Below are 18,354 nucleotides of genomic sequence, written 5' to 3'. Positions count from 1 at the left end.
GGCTAACCAAAAGTTGAAGCACATTACTGAGGGCAATGCCCAAACGCCTCTTGAACGTTGACAGGCATGGGGCATCGACCACTTCACGAGGAAGCTGGTTCAGTATACCTCAGGGCAATCTTCTCCATAACTTTTCCAGGCACTGAGGTTAGACAGACAAGTCTGTAGTTGCCTGGGTCTTCTCTTGTGCCCTTTCTGTAGATGGGTATAGCATTGGCTAGCTCCCAGTCAGCAGGAACCTCTCTAAACTCCCACCAATTTGATGAACAGTTGAACGTGGTCCAGCTACAGTGTCTGCTAATTCCTCTAGCACTCCAGTTTGAATTCCATCAGGCCACATGGACTTAGGAAAGTTGAGCTGACACCACAGCATTTCACAGCTTGCTCGTATTGCTGCCCTCTGCTCCCTCTGCAGGATTTTTATCTGTTGGAGATCTGCTGCATCAACATTATGATCCCTGAGAGCATGCATCAGTTTGTCATGTTGGAATTTATCTAAAGCCTTCTCAAAGTCAACAAAGAAATGCAGAGAGAAATTCTTTTGTGCTAATGTGTAATATCTCAGGCTTAGGATTGCTTACTTTATTCTGACTCTTGAATGTAAACTGATTACAGACTGACTTTTCTTTCCCCCCCTCCCCGCAAGTGTATTGCTGTATGTTCCATCGAGAATTGAAAACATTTTAAGGATAAAGCTTATCAAATGTACAGCTCAGTCTTGATTATGGTATTTGGCACCAGTAATTGTTATGTAAGAATGAGGACTTTGAAGCTTTCTTTCAAAATATCTTGCATGTAATTGGTCAGGGAGTATAAGCTACTGTTTTGAAGTATTAAGTGGCTATGGCATTTCACCTGCAATAACACCTTTGTCCAGTACTCCTTCATGCCCTTTTCAGCCTTTTCTGCCTAGGTTCTATGTCACAACCATCAGATCCTCTCTGTTAGGGTCTGTCTCACGGTATTATCTTCAGAACCTTCATGAGAAGTATCATTTTAAAACTCTATCCTGTACTCTTGCCTGTCTTTCCAGAACATTTATTATATATCTGTAGCATGCTTCATCAGTTATAATTCTCATATGACTGACTCCCTTTTGTTCTTTAGCAATTTCCTGATGCTCTATGTAGATTGTCTTTTGGGTTCCCTTCTGACTTTGCTGTGCAATTTTCTAAATTCCTTCCTTCTCCCATCTTTCCCTCTCAGTTTCTGTTAATTTCTGTAACCAGCAGTTGCACAGTGTTATAACTCTTCACCTTCACTCACAGTGAAGTGGTTTTATGTACCAGTTTTGAAATTCCTTCAGTTTTCCTCTCCTCTCTTCTATTCAGTTGATTCTCCCTTTGAAGTCTGTTACTCATGTTTGTTTCATTTTTAGTTGAACCTACCTACAAGAACTTGTAATACTTTGATTTACATTCCTTCAAGCTTAACCTCAGCTCGAGAATCTGTCGGTTCTAGCATGCAGAATTAGCTTCAGAACTGTTTTGATATCTCAGTGTATCTGATTTCCGGCTTTTGTGCTCAGTTGTGCTGATGCTGAAACCAGGCATTCCAAATAATAGAATCACATCTGCTGTTTGCTACCTCAGTCAGCTTGGTTTCCCTCATACTCTTAAATACAAAGCCAGGAATACCTGATTACACTACACATACACTGCTTTATATCCTAGCATCAGAATTACAAGCAAATTCCCTCTGCTTTTCCTTTCCTGATTCCCTCCTCATTCTTTGTAAGAGCTTTTCCTTACATCTCATTGGAAGTCTTCCAAAGGGAATAAGATTAAAATGGAGAGTCCAGATGGCAAGGTGTGTAATCATATGCAGATCATGTTTTCCCAGTTCTAATGGCTAGACTTCTTTAAAATTTCTCCAAATCCTTTGTAATATCTTTATTCAAATCACAAGCATTTTATATTTCTATTTAGCAGCTGGCTGTCCATTTCTTTTCACAGTTTCCCTACATTTTCAAGTATTTGCTCTCCTCCAACATTTTCGGAAACCATCTCATTTTACATGAAATTTTTATACCACATATGGTAAAATCTTCAATTTATGTTTTTTTTTCCCCCCATCTTTTGCATAATTGACTTTACAGAAGGCAATCACTAACTTGCATTAATTTCCGCAGATGGATAATTAACCCCAAACTGGTAATTTAAAAATCATATTAATAACTAAATTAACATTTTTCTTTGATTTTCATATATCCTTAGAACTGTCTAGGAAGTTTCAGTACAAAAGAATGTTTAACAAACTTCTGCATAGTTATGGAGTTCCACTACCAAAAAAAAAAAAAGGGTATAAAGAAAGTTAGAGATGTAAATCAAGGAATAAAAGAAGAAAATTCAGTGTTAAGATGCTTACCCTCTAAATGACTGTAACAATTTCAAACACTGCCAAAACAACATAATTTCCTTTAGCACCATTCTCTCATATAGCTGAACCATTTCAACTGAAGCTTCCCAAATGATTCAGCTTGAGGCAGACACTCAAAAATCAATGTGAATGTTTTAAATTTGGCAAAGCTACAAGCATTTAAGAAGAGGATCTCATAACAGTAAATACTTGGCAATCTGTGCTAGTGGCATCCTCATTTGCCTGAGCTATAACAACTTCCCTGATCAGACCTAGCAGCTGCTTCTGAGAAGCCATTGCACACCACTGCAGTGCTGGCTGCACATCAGTACCAGGTTACACAATCTTCATGCAGAAAATATCTTTTTTCCTATCAGGAAAATGTCCTGAGCATAACAAAGCCTCTCACAAGAGTTTGTGAAAGCTCTGCTCTTGCCATGCTGAGAACAAGACTGGACTGAGCACTAGAAAGCATGAGGTAAGGTGGGAGCAAGGGATGGATTACACGAGCTGATTGTTCCTCCCAATCTTCAGCTACTGTGATTTTACATCTGAAGTGCATAAATGCTACCAGATCACAGTGTATGTCCAGAGCTCCAAACCCGCACGTAGATCTGCTTTGGAGAGATGGCTACTCTGCACAGTGCTGAAAGTGAGCCAAGTGATGCCTAGCAGAACCACGCAGTTAAATGGACATGCAAACCCTTCAACCAGATTCAATCTGGCCTAAAAACAGGAAAAATTTCACAAGAATGACAGATAGCATTCGTGAGATTGCACATGGATTTGAAACATTCTTTCTGTAAAGGTTTCAAGAATATACAACAAAATGAGGAAGAAAAATTCTGCTTGCAGCACAATAAAAGCTCCAAAATGGTTTATTATAGCTTCATAATGCCCATTTGCTTTTAATCATTGCCATACTGAATTACTGAGTGGGAAATATTATTGGGATAAATTTTGAATTGATCATGGAAAGAAATAAATGGAATGAATTTGTTATTTGCAGATTTCCTCTGTGAAAAATACTTCTTGGTGAGATTGTACATCATGCATAAAAGGAATGCTGAGGAATGAGCTGGACCTTGGTATGCAAGGTGTGGAATAAAACATATGTGGGGAGGCAGTTTAGTTCACCAGAGAGGTAGACTGCAGTGAGATTCCTGGGGTCTGGCACTCCTTGCATAAATCACTTAAACAAACACTTTCTAGTGAGAAGATCTGACACTGATTTACTCTGTTAGGTTGGAGTTAATGTTGAAATTTGCTGCATACCACTGAAGTGTTCCTACACCATTCCCAGGTGGAGCTGTCCGTGGTGGCCTTCCGGAAAGGACTCTGGCACAGCTTTCTACGTTTCATACACTGGGGTATCTATATTTTAATATTCTTATCTTCCTAACTGAAGAATTGTCATTATTACTAAAACAGTTCAATTTCTTTGTTTAGGACTAACAGGGCCCTTCTAGTTTTTTCAATTTATTTATTTTCTGTGATGTAAAAAGCAACAACAAGCAAACCTCCCAACATGTATTACATAGATCTGGTCTGTTAATTAATCTTTTATAGTGTGCTGAATAAAAATAAAAACAAAACAAACAAACAAAAAACCAAAATCACAAAATTCTACAAAAGACTCACGTTATCCCAAAACTGCAAAGGCATTTTAAATTTTCGAAAAGGATCATTTCATTACTTTTGTGTATTATACCACTTAGTTGATGCTGTTGACAAATTTTTGCACTCCCCGAATGTTTACTGTTTAGCTCTGTGACATAAGCATCACTCATATATTCCTATAACTGCTTTAAACTAAATTCTAAATATAGATATCTACCTTGAAACAGCAAAAATGTACTCCTTTTACAGAATGTATTTCAATTCTGGTAACTTCCTGGGATGCTTTTTATTTAGGATGCAATATGAAGATGACCGAAGGAAGTTCACAATTTTTTGATCATGTATGGAGCATTCCATTCAGTGTCTTTGTTTTAAATGTATGGGATGCAAAAAGAAATGCCCTAAAATATCCTCCATTCCAGCACTGCAGCTGCAGCCACAGACTATTCCTTTTGGATGGGTAAGATCCATCACACTGTGACCACAATTTTTAAGTTCTTAATCAATAAAGTCATTCACTTTGGTTGCAAATCCTTCCTTAATGGTAACTATGAGAGACAACCAGTGTTGAAGTGTGCAGCAGCATGTGGCACTGAATAATACTGGCAGCTGACACAGCCCAATCTAAGTGTCTGCATGGAGCATTTTTCGTTTAACATGGAAATGCATCTGTATCTATAGAAACACTGACCATCTGTATGTGAATGTGAACTCTAGAATTCCCTCCATATTTTCATCAGAAAAGCTGCAAAGATTTACATTTTCAAGGCAAAGCAATCATCCCTGGTAAGAACTTTCCCCCTTGCACTGAGGACAGCAGAGAGAAGCCATGAGCTGGAGAACCCCAGAAGCTGACTGCAGTGAACTGGAGTTGGCTGCATGCAACACAAACCGGGTGCATTCTGCATGGCCTGCAGGAACATTACACGTAGTAGAACTGCAGATATAGCTCCGGGTTAAAATCATATTGAGCATGCTGATTTTGCAAAATTAAAAGCGAGATAAACAATAAGACATTTACCTTCCACATCAAGGCACCTAGGTGGGCTATCTGACCAGATAAGGTTATACATGCACTCAAGGAACTCTGTCCCTTCAAGTTTATATCCAGGAAAGCACTGATAGTACACCACTGTTCCTACTGGGAAGGAGGACTCGAACTCAGATATGTTAATGTAACTATGAGAAAGAACCAATGGCCTCAGGCAACCTGCAAATTAAGAAGAGGGAGGTATCTTTTATTACAAGGTGCTTATCTTAATCATTTCATCATATCCTGATAACAATTCCTAGATAGAAGAGTCCAATATTTTTTCATCTTCTCTACCATGAATGGCATGACTGCGTGTTCTCCCTCAGATATGTATGCCTCGTTATTCTGTTTGAAACTCTTTTATTGTTTAATCCACACGCTTTGCTAGTATGGGTTTACAGTCTCAGCAAATCCAAGGAAGGTTTACTGAAAATTACACAAAATACAGTATTTTGTTGCACAGTCACTGCTTTAGCAGATGGCAATTCCTTTTTGAGGTAGAATCTTCAATAAATAAAGATTGTCATTTATATAAACCATGAGTTTTATTTTCCTCTTAAAACAGTCAGCTAGACCTTCTTTAATATTCAAGCTGCTCTTGTGATAAAGTGCACACAACTGTAAAAGATCTGCAGACAGAATTAATGATTTTGAGATTCCAAACTGAGAAAGTCTAAAGGGATGTAATTTCCTATGAGTAGTCACATGATAAACACTGAGCGAGGTCTCAGAGCAGACTATCAAAGGTTTAAAACACCTGTTATCAACAGAAATGTTAAATGTAGTCAGCAGCTCCATTCTACCTCTAGAATTACTCTGCTCCATACCACCTCTAGAATTACTCTCAAGGGATTTGTGACATGGGTGGTACTCAGCTGTGATGGTTAATTGTTCATCAGCTGTGTTTGGTGCAGCAAAGAAGAGGAAGCAGCAGCGAACTGAATAGATGGCATGACTTTCTGACAGGTTATTCACATATATTCAAGGCTTGTTTTGAGGTGGTATTTAGAGAAGATACTGTACTAGAGAAAAAAATGCAGACAAAATAAAGGCCTCGTGGCCTTAGAAATGACCTGCTGGATAATAATTAATAGTGTTTATTTTTAAATTTGCAATAATATCAAGGAAAGATGATTACTAATCAGGAAATGATAAATATTACAAGGTTAGGAGACAAGCAGGAGTTTTATTATGGCAACCCAGAACTGGGTCTCTTGCCACTATGAGGAATTTGTGGAGGGTATTTACAAAGGCTCACATAATGTTAAGCCTGATGGAGAAACTAGAATCAATCTGAGAGCACCTTTTGTAAGGTGCTAGCACTGCTGTGGACGCCCAGCAACTATCTATAAAGGAAAAGTCTCCGCAGCACTTGAAGTGATTATTTCCTTCCAATGGCCACTTGAGGAAGAGGGATGAAAACAAAAGCAGATAGAATAAAGCTTCAAAGCTTTTTCCAGCACACTTTACTACCAGAGCAGTGACTTTGACAGCTGTTTTACTAGTGCGTTATCTCCCTGCACAAATAAACCATAGGCATCCTATCTCCTACTTACTGCTTGTGCCCGGATCAGATATGCCCCTCACGTTAACAGCTCCTACAAACCAGGCAGCCTGCAAAGCAGGATGACATGAGCAGCCCCCGATGGGACAGAAGGAAGAAGCACTGCCTGCCCAAGCAAGACCAAGCTTGCGCCATACTGGGGGAGGCTTTGCCTTTCTGACTCAGAACTTCAATGCTCACTGAGGTCTTTGCCGTGCAGGATCAAGATTTAGTGGAATTCCTAAGAGTTATAAGGGTTTGTGAAAATCCCCAGTCTCCAGACACCTCCAGCTGCCTAGAAACTTCCTTTTGACATTTTTTGCCAAGTAATTCACATCAGATCAGTAATTATCATGACTATTTTATGTCAAAAATAGTTCGAGGCTTGATTTTTATCTGCTCTACAATCCTTTCCCATTGTTCTGTCAGACAAAAAAGACATCTCAGTGTCATGAGACTCCTGCCTGTTGTAATCAAAGGGCCATATAAATGTAATTGACAGCCTCTCTGCTGCAAGTATTTGAGGGCCTTTGACAGTATTAGTGCCCAACATGACCAAAACAGAATTCTGGAGTTAATTCCGTAACAGGAAAGGCAAATATGGAAGATACTGGAAGCTGAGTTGTCTATTCTGTACCTATCCAGTAGTTACAGCACTTTGCACTTGTGCAATTCACTTCACAACTTTTATTAGCAGTGCCTTTATTTTTAAAAGCAGTTAACATTGAGTATTGAGTATCAGCAATTGATTGCTTTTCATAGCATAAATACAGCAATGGAAGAAAGTAGCAACACAGGGGCCATTTCTACTTTCCCATTTATTACTGGCTGTCACAAAATTTCCACCTGGATCTTCAGTAAATAGAGTACCTACAAATCCACACTGTGAGAGTTCACCTCGCCTACCTGCACATCCTAACATCCTGTTTTTTGATCTCTCTCTTAGGGATGGTGAGTTGGCATGGGTTAAACCACTCTTTTCCTTAGCACAGACAGACAAAATCTTTTGATGCTCCTGAGCTGGCCAAGCTTGAATTGGTTAAAAGGCAAAGTTACTAAGACATTCATGTCAGAAAGGTGAAATAATAGCAGGCTGAGAGTTAACTCTCATTAAATAAAGCTGGCTTACCCCCAGCCACTTCTCACAGTTGAAGCAAAGCTGAGTTCTCAAACTACTAATACTACAAGTTCTACGACCAATGGCTTTTCTGGCCAAAATCCAATCCTGAGTTTTTGGTCAATACCAATCAGTTTAATGGACTGTGAACCCAACTATCAATTCTGCTGAAAACTCAGAGAGATGAACAGGTTCCAGCATCTTCTCTCCTCTACCTGTGCCCACTGCTCATGGCAAACAAAGCTAAATTGCAGTGAGAAGCTTAAACCTTTCCATAAATTGGCGCAAAAATGTCATCTGCCCATCAAATCTTTTGCTGATATTCTGATATAACCTTGACTTCTTTTCAAAATGTGATGCATCTCTGTAAGATTATAAACTATCAAATAAAAAGCAATATTTAAGTTAATAATTCAAGTACGGCTCCGTTCAGAAACTGGCATCTTCCTTTCTGCAGTGAGCAGTGGGGTGGAGAAACCAAGGTATCTTAGAAGAAGAGCTATTCAAACACTCTACAGTGGGACTGAGGAGACCACAGACACCTTACAACTGTAGGAAGAAATACTGGCAGGCTATCACAAGGTGCATGAGCTATAAAACAGGATGTTCTGGTGTACTAAACCTTGACAAATGGGCAGATTATCCCAAGTTCCATCGTCTTGACAAATTGAAACCATGTTGTCTAAGTCAGGGTAACGGATCTGGAATCCTTCATGACAGCTGATTATTAACTTATCTCCAGTCCTGTAAGTCTTGTTATGAATCTCTGCATCTTCAACATGTGGAGCAAGGCAATCTGTGACTTCATAAAGAAAAAAATTGACTTAATTAAAAATAGCACAGCTAGCTATTCAATAATCAAGCTCTTAAGCAAAAAATATCAGTTAATATAAGTGCTCTGCTTAAACCATTAGGAAAAAATGCACTTCAGCAAATATATATTTTCCCTACTTAACCATCAGTTACAAAGTCTATAGCATGGCACTAGAATCTGATGTGTTACAGTAATGGATCATTCCCCAAGACGTTTTTAAACAAACACAATTAAGAGAGTTTAGGAAGACTTTTTTAATTTTCTTCTTCCATTCATCAAGTGCAAATTACACTGCACACTGTGACTACACGACGGTCCATGCGACGGCAGACTCTTTGACAGCACCAAGGACAAGATGAAAGAGGAGATAAAATACAGATATGAATGAGGAACAAAGGGAAACTGCAGCGTTAGCAAAGAGACAGAATGAAAATCAGGTACAGCTACAAGGGCTTATCCAGCTCCATTCCACAGAGTTCATTTTGAGAGTGTACTCATGTTAATCTCATTGATTCTGTTTTAAATCAGGTAATTTTATGTGCCTGAATTCATATGCCTGTAGAGGGTGTGAGATTTTAAGCAACTAAGCACTATCTCAAGTGCTTGTAAAGACTCTCAGAAAGGGCAATGGCTACAAACCTCCAGTGATATACAGGCATGGGCTCTCTTACCTGTCTGAGATATGTGTATCAGACGCTACAACCAATTCAAGGTATATGCTGGTGCCAAAAACACCAGAATATAAAATAAAACCCACATGACTAAAAAATGAAAGACTTCGTGAACGGTGGAAGGAAAGGGTGAGGCACAGTTAAAAACATTCTGCTAATACTGAACAATTAAGAGAGATGCCAAGAGGATATGAAGGAATAGTCCAGGTTACTCAAAGTTCATCCTCCACATGAATGCAAAGTGAGATTAAACAGAAGAGAGGAAAATATCACATACTGGGAAAATATAATCAAAATAATCTGGTTTTCTGCCAGCAGTCAATCCATGACACAGATGGGGATAAAAATTTCCAGGCATCAAAACCCACAAAGTGGTTCAAATAACAGCAAGCAAGTAAAAATACTGTAAGCCTGTTTTATGCTGTTTTGTCAAATATTTCTACCACGAGAAGTAATTACCTTCATTTAGGAATGTAGTATTTACTAAAAAAGAAGTTTCAGAAGTCCTTTGAGACTTGCATAAAAATGGAAGTTTATGCCATTTTCAGCAGTAATTCTTGCTAGTCCAGAATTTCCCCATTTCTCTTGTTGCTTTATAAGGTATTCACTTATAGGTGCCCAAGTCTGGGATGATGCACTCCTTGCCAGAAAGCTACAAAATGCACTAGGCTGAGGATGCAGGCATCCCCTTCCAAGTCTGAGCATTTTTCTCTCTTGCTGGCAAGTTAATCAGCAGAGCAGACAGCAGAGGTTGCCCCATAAGAAATGCCTGATGCAAACCTCATCTGCTGTCACGCAGAGGTTGCCCCGGGAACTTCCACAGCTGGGATAAGATGGATGGGGATCCTGCTCTGCAGCCCCACAGGAGAAGGGCTGAGATGGATAACGGAAGATAATGTCAATGAGCAGCTCACTCTCTTGGCACAACAGCTTTCTGTTGCTACACAAATAAAAAAGATGTATATATACGCTGCAGTAACATATGAGATTTCAATTCCAAAGTGGGGGAAATTGATTCTGTAACAGTGATCTATAACAGCGACTTCATTCTCATTATTCCAAATAACAGCTACAGATCGAATCACTTTAATCAGATAGATGCTGGTGGAGAACAGTGCAAAGTTGCTCACTGTACCATTATACACCCACTAGATCCTGGCTGGTTTTGTTAACGCCCCAGTTACAAGCCCCAGCTAAGCTCGGGACTATCATACGACAATATTACAGCGCTTTTTCCTGATGCCTCGTGAGCAAATGGTTTCCTGCTGCCTGAGTTTGTATTGTTTAGCACTTAGCCAGGAATAAATTGCAGATGCCCTCTCTCTGCAAACAACTGGGTTAGCTGGCACACACTCTGTTTGGAAAAGCTGAGAAGAAGTGACTGAATTTTGAAATGTCCTGTCCTAGAAAATAAACTGCTTTATTCCAAGCACTTTTCTGCAAATCCGTGGAAGCCACTAAACCATTTAACGGCGTACACAGTCTTTAACCAGCATCAAACAGTAATGGCTATGAATTACATTCTCTTCTGCCACTTTTACACGATCTGCTTATACTGAACGTATGAATATTAAAATGGGTCAGCCAAGAGCATGCCCTAGTTAGGAACACACTCCTTTTCTTCCAGAGGCACACAGGCAGCGGTCTTTGTGCAGGTGGGGGCAGCTGGCAGGCCCCACACTGATGTCATCCTGGCCTACCCTTGATGAAGATGCACCTGTATATTAGGAGTCCTCTGCTTCAGCAAACCATGCTCCCACAGGTCAAAGGAGAATATTTTTCAGCATGTAAAATTTGCTAAAACACTACAGTCAAAGCGCTTTGGTTTATATGCAAACCATACAGCAGATCACAGAATCACAGAATGATAGGATGTTTGGGGCTGGAAGGAACCTTAAAGCCCATCCAGTTCCAATCCCCAGGCATGGGCAGGGCTGCCACCCACCAGCTCAGGCTGCCCAGTGCCCCATCCAGCATGGCCTTGAGCATCACTCAGAGATGTTTATTCCAGCCCATGGGGAAGGAGTACCACCCTCTCTCCTTGCAGCAGCATCTACAGCGTTAAGGCAACTCAGAAGGAGGGCTATGGAGATAGCCATGAAGAATGCACTGAATGCAGGAACAACTCATCCGCACCCTATCCTCTTAAAAACAAACATTTAAGATCCAAATTGCCTCTTTCAGTAGTATTGAATCCACAGCACTGTGCTAGTAGAATCATTTTGCAGATGGAAAACACAAGATTTCAGTGCATATTAAATGCCTTCTCCTTGCTGCCTTTGCTTGTATTCTAACAGCGCACAGTGACTTTTCCCAAGACTAGTGGCCATCACACCAAGCACAGGTTACATGTATCATGGGGGGTGTGTGACCAGGCTTAAGAATTAACAAACATTGGGCAAGAGTGCTAAAAGATGGAGATTAAAAAAAAAATCTTCTGTCATGTCACAGATCCAGGGACAAAGGCAAACAGAAATGAGCGCTAAATGCCATACAAGGAAATTGGGGCCAAACTGTGCTCTAGCCCACTACTTTTACTGCCAGTTTATCATCCCTGCCACTGGGAGAATGAGGCACTGAGCACATCTCAAAGGCATCTGCCCGCAGGAGCACCAGGAGAGCAGGGCACAGTTCTTAGCTTAGTTGCTATCCCCACACAGACTGTAAATTTAGATTCAATCTCATAGGAAAGAGGCAGCATTTGTTACAAGTAGGGCAACAGTCTCAGCAGCCACATTATCACAGTGGGAGAAGATTAGATTAAAGTGTGAACAACGTGACATATTGCTCTTAAACAGTAAATACAAAATTCCTACCTTAGAGCTTTGGCATTTATGTGCATAACTGCATTAGAATTGATGGAAGTTAAACTCACAACAGGCCATAGATCAACATGAGAGCATAACTCTAAGCATGCTGATTCTTGACAGTGCATTCACTGGCACCTAGTCATGCAACTTTATTCTTGTACTGACACTTAAAATCTCCTGCCACTTAACAAAAAATGACAGACTTATAAAATCCAATTAACTGGATGAAGAGCAGTTTTAAGATCGATTACATTCTGAAACAAGTTGCTTTTCTTCCTTTTGTAAATACCATTAACTTGTGATTAGAGATTATTCTAGCAAACATAAAGACAATTATATGTGCATAACATATAGGTATAAAATTATAAGTAACTACCCACAGCTGAATCCAAACTCCTGAGATTAACTTAAAATCAACTGCAAAGTACTGAGTGTTTTTAGTGTTCAGGCTCAGATGGCAGTGTCTGACCTTTACGTGTACTGTAAGGCACCGGAGGCATGGAGAGTATATCCCAGCAGCCATGGCAATCAGCCTCTGTCTTAACCGGGTAGATGTCGTATAAAGCTTATTTGATCCTGTGATAGGCTAATTACAAATGTTAAAACATCAGCTTCCCACTTCAGCAGTAGTTGTTACAAACTTCAAATTTCTTTTCACGTATCATTATAGAATTTCTGCAATGAAGACTTCTATCTATGTCATAGATAAATCATAGGTAAATCACAGAATGGCTTAGGTTGGAGAGGACTCTAAAGCCTACCCAGCCCCACCCCTCAGCCGTGGGCAGGGCTGCCCCCCCCACCCCAGCTCAGGCTGCCCAGGGCCCCATCCAAGCTGGCCTGGAGCACCTCCAGGGATGGGGCACCACAGCTTCTCTGGGCAGCTGTTCCCACAGACACTGTTCTAACTCCTCCTTGACCGCTTTGCTCCTGTGCCACAGTCCTGTGCTCCCCCACCTCTCCATTGTGCTCCTTCCTCATGATTCTGGTCCCAGTATACACAAGGACCACTCTAAAAAGCACTTCAGTAAATGGGTAGATCCCATGGATTGCCACTGAACCTTTGCTTAGCGTTTCTCCTGAATCAGTGGTTATGTTGTGCACTGGAAAGAAGAATTAGTGTTGTCATCTATCTCATCTAGAGCTAAATCCTAAGATTGTTTTAACAATACCTGGGGGAAGCACTGTTAATCACGAAAGCACTTACATGCTTGCCTCACTAAATCCTATATCAGAGTCCTACTCTTCAGTCTAAGAAATTAAAAGTATTTTTCTGTATGCCTAATTTTGGGAACAGAACTTTAACAGGACTAATCACATAATTACAGCTATGCTCATGCTTAACTGCTTTGCTTGATCGGAGCACTGGCTTGCAATCGTTTTTAAGTGTTCTGTGCTGAAAAGTAATGATTATCTCCTAAGCACCTGTTGCCACATCATCCATCATGTTCTTATCTTCCAATTTCTTTCTTTTTTAAAAACACTTGGAGGAAATTTTGATCATGCTGATATTAGTGGCAGTTCTGCTGCTGACGGCATTGTGATCTGAAACTTCTTTCATAGATTTCCACAGATTTCGACTGTTGGGGTTGGGAAGAGGTCTCAGTATTCAGTAAAGCATTTAATATTCAATAAACAGGTCACTGCTTATTTTAACAATGTGGATGATACAGGTACTATTTCAAAATTACTATTATGGTAACTCTATCAATATGATTTTGTGGTCTGTAAAAAAAGATCATACCATGTGACAGTGTTGAACACCAATATCCAAACACATCAGTGCCTTGATACTCTTGCTTCTTTCAACAACCTGATTGTGTCTGTGGCTACGTGGCTTCAGGACACAATTTTCAATGGGGATGTGCATTAGTAGTGAGGCTGATAACTCACATCGATGTTATGATTGGGTGCTGCACTAATTTTGACATTGGACATAGCATAGCTTCAAATAATTCTGTGTCTTGTGCTCAGTTGCCAGGGTTTCATCCTATCTACATATGTGCTTGAGGTCTAGGTATCAAGGTTTCTCAGTCAGCACCACCTGATAAAATTACTACCACTCCCTTTCTTCCTCTGAAGTTAATTTCTCTCAGCTATGATCTATGAATTTCTTCCAACTTGCATGTAATTTCAACACTGAAAATCAAGTGTAATCTGTTAAGTGCTGTGGGTAGGGTGATTTAACCATGGGATGTGTTTGCACTGCACAAACAGCTCCCTCTTGATAGCAGCGTAGATGTCGTTTGGACTTCCTCCCATAATTTACCCCTAAACTCTAGGTTCTCACTCCAAGCACCTTCTCCAATCTGTTTGTTTATATGTTACATCTCATTTAAAAGTAGATCCAAGTCTTTACCTAGTGTCACAATCTCCATGTAATGATCTCTCCTAGAAGAGTTTGGATGGGCCATACTTCTGATAAATTTTTCAGAAGTTCCCAGGATCATCCCTGGTAAGACCACTGCACTGTAGCTCTACAAAGCCACCGAAGAGCTGTTCTGCCCAAAAGATAGGCTGACCTATGTGTCCCTTTTCTGGTTCCACCTGTGGCTGCTCCACCAGTTAGGATCTGTGCTGTTGAATCTCTCTTAGGTTCATTTTCCTATGATCACCCTCAAAACTGATAGCACATTCCCATACAATTTATAAGCTAGTGTTACTAGCCTGATTGCCTTTACGTTCTACATATCAGTTGTAATCTCAGTGCATACCAAAAGAGAGCTCAAGACTGTGTCCCTCATGGCTCTGTTGCCTGTGGCATATTTTACCAAGACCTCTCCTTGGCCAACAGGACAGCTACCTGAGAGACCACGGACTACTTGCCAGCTATCTCTGGCTACTCTTCCAAATATTTACTGTGTCACGTTGACACAGACCACTGCGCTGGCCTGTCCCTTTCATGTCTATCCCTGAGCCTGGTCCTCCTAGGCCTTGCTCACTCCTGTTATGGTACATGCCTTCATGTGCCCCTGTCCTGCAACAGGGTTCTTGTACTTACCCCTCCATCACCATAAAGCACTTGCAGTTTTTGTTCATGCTGAGTGATGCTGAATTCCATATAATAAGTGTGTTTATGATACACACAAGTAACTACTTTTGAATGAAGGGTGTGCATTTATGTTATTTTTAATGATAGAAGGCCTCCTGAAATAGAATTTATCTTGCTCAACCTTGAAATCGATGAGGCAATTGCTCATGTCTTCAGTGGAGAAGACACAATACTAAAATGTCCACACCTGATTTAACTAACACTTTTCATGTCTGTTGATGTTAATAGCTCTGTTCACCAAAATAATTCAACATAAAGAACAAGTTATAGCTTTAATATACTTAGTGAAATAAATACTTCATGCTGCTTGGGGGTATTTTTGGCCAAAATTTATATTTATGATATTCATATTAATCCTGCTTCTAAAAATTCCTGGAAGAAGAAAGTAATTTAATGCCCTAATTAGTTAAAACCAAATATAAATTCAAAAATGCACTACAATAAAAATAAGTTGTATTATGCATAATAGTCTGATTTATCTCAAAGTAAACTTCAACAGTGACTTTAAATTTCTGCATTTCATGCATATTTCATTTTCTTACTTGAATCATGCACATGCCATAAAATACAATTGTTTAAAACTCCTGATTAGCAGGAAAGTGGCAATGGAAGTTAATTATATTTTCCTAGTAAGTTATTACAGAAAGAAGTATTAAGTGGGCAGTTTTAACAAGTAATTATAAACAGTTTACTGATAACAGAGATTGCATTTTTCTTTCTCTCTGCATCAATTTGTAATTAGGTAAAAGGAGAACTTTATTACTTTTTTTTCTTATGTCCCTTTCATCACATAGGCACGCACACAGAACCTCTCACGGTACAAACTTAATGGAGGAATGGTGATTATGGATGGGAAACTCTGGTATGTATCAAATAAGACCCAACAAAATGGACTCCAGCCTGCTGTGGTTTGTGCTGAGACACAAGGACAAGGTACACATACAAGTGAGAAGCACTGACACTGGTGAACTGCTTTAAGAAAACTGACTTACCTTCTTGTAGGCACACAGGTTTATCACTTGGTTTCCAGCTCAGGGAGCCATTAAAGTGTCTCACACAAAGTTTTTTTGAAGTACCATTAAGCCTGTATCCTTCTTGGCAATGAAACCGGACTACCACGCTTTCAAAGAAAACACCTGCACTGGGTGTCTTGTATCCATGTTCAGGAGCTCCAGGATCCGCACAAGCATGTAGGTCATCAAACCCTATGTCAGACAAAGATACAATCAAACTGTGTTCATTCAGTCCTCATGTAGCCATAACCACACCTTGTCCACGTTTCTCTATTGATTAATCTCAATAGGGACCTTACATCTTCCATTAATGACTATTATCAACCCTATGTGGGTACTGGGTGGTCCAGACTCAGGAGAGGACCATTCTCCAGCCACAGGACAAACATATGGGGGACAGAAATATTTCTGTCCGGTTAGGTAATTATGGAGGAAACCAGAGCAAGCACGTTCCTTAATAGCTGACATATACAAAACTTAAGCACTGACTCAACCTACCTGAAGGGTTTGCACAGTAATGTATTTGTAATTACTCTTGGGCACTATTGGGTTCAAGAGGTCTGGTACCATTACTGGAAAGAATAACAATGTGTCAGAAGCAGAGTAGAAGAGGGAATAAAGAAAAGGGCATGAAGCCTAACTGCTTCACGCATTTAAACAGAAGATAAGCTGCTAGGTACAGGGAGATTTTGAGTTGTACAGGAGATCCACCAAAGGGATAAAAGACACTGTAATGCTAGAGATATGTGTTTTCCCTATGAAGCTGGCTTGGTGGCCCTACTAAACTCTTAAAACACTTTTATGGGAGCGCTGTATTACAGCATTCGTGCCAGAAGGGATTTTGTAAAGCCATTTATATCCATAAAACTAACTGTAAAATAACAAACAAAAAGCCAACAGTTGCAATCATGAAATGTGACTGTTTATCGCTTAATCAAACCCATTTCAACCTCATTTGCATAAATTGAGGCTTTTTTTTACTGCAAAATAATAACAGTTTAGCGCAGTTCTGAACAAGTACTGCATACTGAAAGAGCAGAAGAGTTTTGCAGGAGAAACAGCAGGGGGGCAATTAATGCTGGTGGAAGTGCTTGAAGAACTCGTAAATCATCACATTTTATCTTTAATGTTTTGATTTTAAAATAATAGTATTGGAAAGCCTTGGCTACTTCCTGTGTGATAAGCACAAAGCGTCTCTGTCATGCAGTCAGGAAGAATTAAGGTATTACAGAAGAAGACTTTTCAAAACAAACCTGTTTCCCAAACCATGCCCTCCACTGAAAGGCTCAGGAGAGCCACCAGACAGCCTGGCGTTTTCCTGATTCCATCCCATAGGTCAACTGTAGTGAAGGTCACTGTACTGAAATCTCCCAGCAGGCTACCATTTCCAGAAGGTGACTTGAGAGGATGGCCACAGCCCAGCATGAACGCCCGCATCCATGCAGCTGTCCCCTACCTCCAGCCTCTGCATTGCTCACGTACCAGCGGCACTTCACCTAAGGAGATGCCACTGGTGTTCCCTCTCTTTGCCCTGCTGAGGCAACACAAGAGCAGCAGAGAATTGTCAGATGGCTTGGGTTGGAGAGGATCCCAAAGCCCAGACAGCCCCAACTGCCAGCCATGGGCAGGGCTGCCCTCCCCCAGCTCAGGTTGCCCAGGGCCCCATCCGACCTGGCCTTGGGCGCCTCCAGGAATGGGGCACCACAGCTTCTCTGGGCAGCTGTGCCAGGGCCTCACCGCCCTCCAATTAAAGAATTTCTTGAGCATCTGTTCTTAACCACTTTTGCTTGTCCATACAGTGAAGTTTATTGCAAGGAGACACAGTCATTGCAAGAGCAAAGTGCAAGAAGTTTCTGAACTTCACATCCGCTCATCTGCCACAAAATCTCCAGTGCAAATCGTCTAAGACTCTATAATTTGCTAACAAGATGAACAAGGAGAAACACAGTCATTATGTTCATAGGATTATATCCTGTAGACAATACTTAATAATAGAGGAGGGCTGTCCATTTTTACTGGAGATTAAAAAGAAGTCTCTTATTCTTCAGACACCAAACTCACATCATTCAATAAAGTCAGTGATGATCTTGATTAATTTTCCACTAAGCTGAAGGATAACATGACATAAAGTTCAATTTTGTTACTTTGGACACCTCCGAGATTGTGGTCAGGCAAAGAATATTATAACCTGCCTTGAAATACACATATTTTCTTACTAACTGCATCAAAGAAAAGTACACAAATTACTGTTAAACCTCTGAAAAAAAAGGGAAGGGAAGGGAAAAGGAAGAAGGGAAGGGAAAAGGAGAGGGGAGAGGGGAGA

General features: G+C 40.3%; 2 protein-coding genes across 2 annotated transcripts in view; both read right to left on the bottom strand.

The window, feature by feature from the left end:
- SUSD4 (sushi domain containing 4) overlaps positions 1 to 18,354 on the bottom strand; it is a 43,643-nt gene that overhangs the window by 13,043 nt on the left and 12,246 nt on the right. The window contains exons 2-4 of the mRNA XM_021393266.1: positions 16,011 to 16,223; positions 8,294 to 8,473; positions 5,000 to 5,188 (exon numbers count right to left, since the gene is read on the bottom strand). Coding sequence (XP_021248941.1) covers positions 5,000 to 5,188; positions 8,294 to 8,473; positions 16,011 to 16,223 — 582 coding nt within the window. The remainder of the gene's footprint in view (positions 1 to 4,999; positions 5,189 to 8,293; positions 8,474 to 16,010; positions 16,224 to 18,354) is intronic.
- The window catches only part of CAPN8 (calpain 8), a 102,260-nt gene continuing 99,999 nt past the window's right edge, over positions 16,094 to 18,354 (bottom strand). The window contains exon 25 of the transcript XR_002437629.1: positions 16,094 to 16,223. The gene's annotated coding sequence lies outside the window, so the exon portion shown is untranslated. The remainder of the gene's footprint in view (positions 16,224 to 18,354) is intronic.

Source organism: Numida meleagris, chromosome 3 (assembly GCF_002078875.1).
Source record: "Numida meleagris isolate 19003 breed g44 Domestic line chromosome 3, NumMel1.0, whole genome shotgun sequence".
Classification (NCBI taxonomy): Eukaryota; Metazoa; Chordata; class Aves; order Galliformes; family Numididae; genus Numida; species Numida meleagris.
The sequence above is the reverse complement of the archived record's forward strand: the minus strand, read 5'-3'. Positions and strand labels throughout refer to the sequence as shown.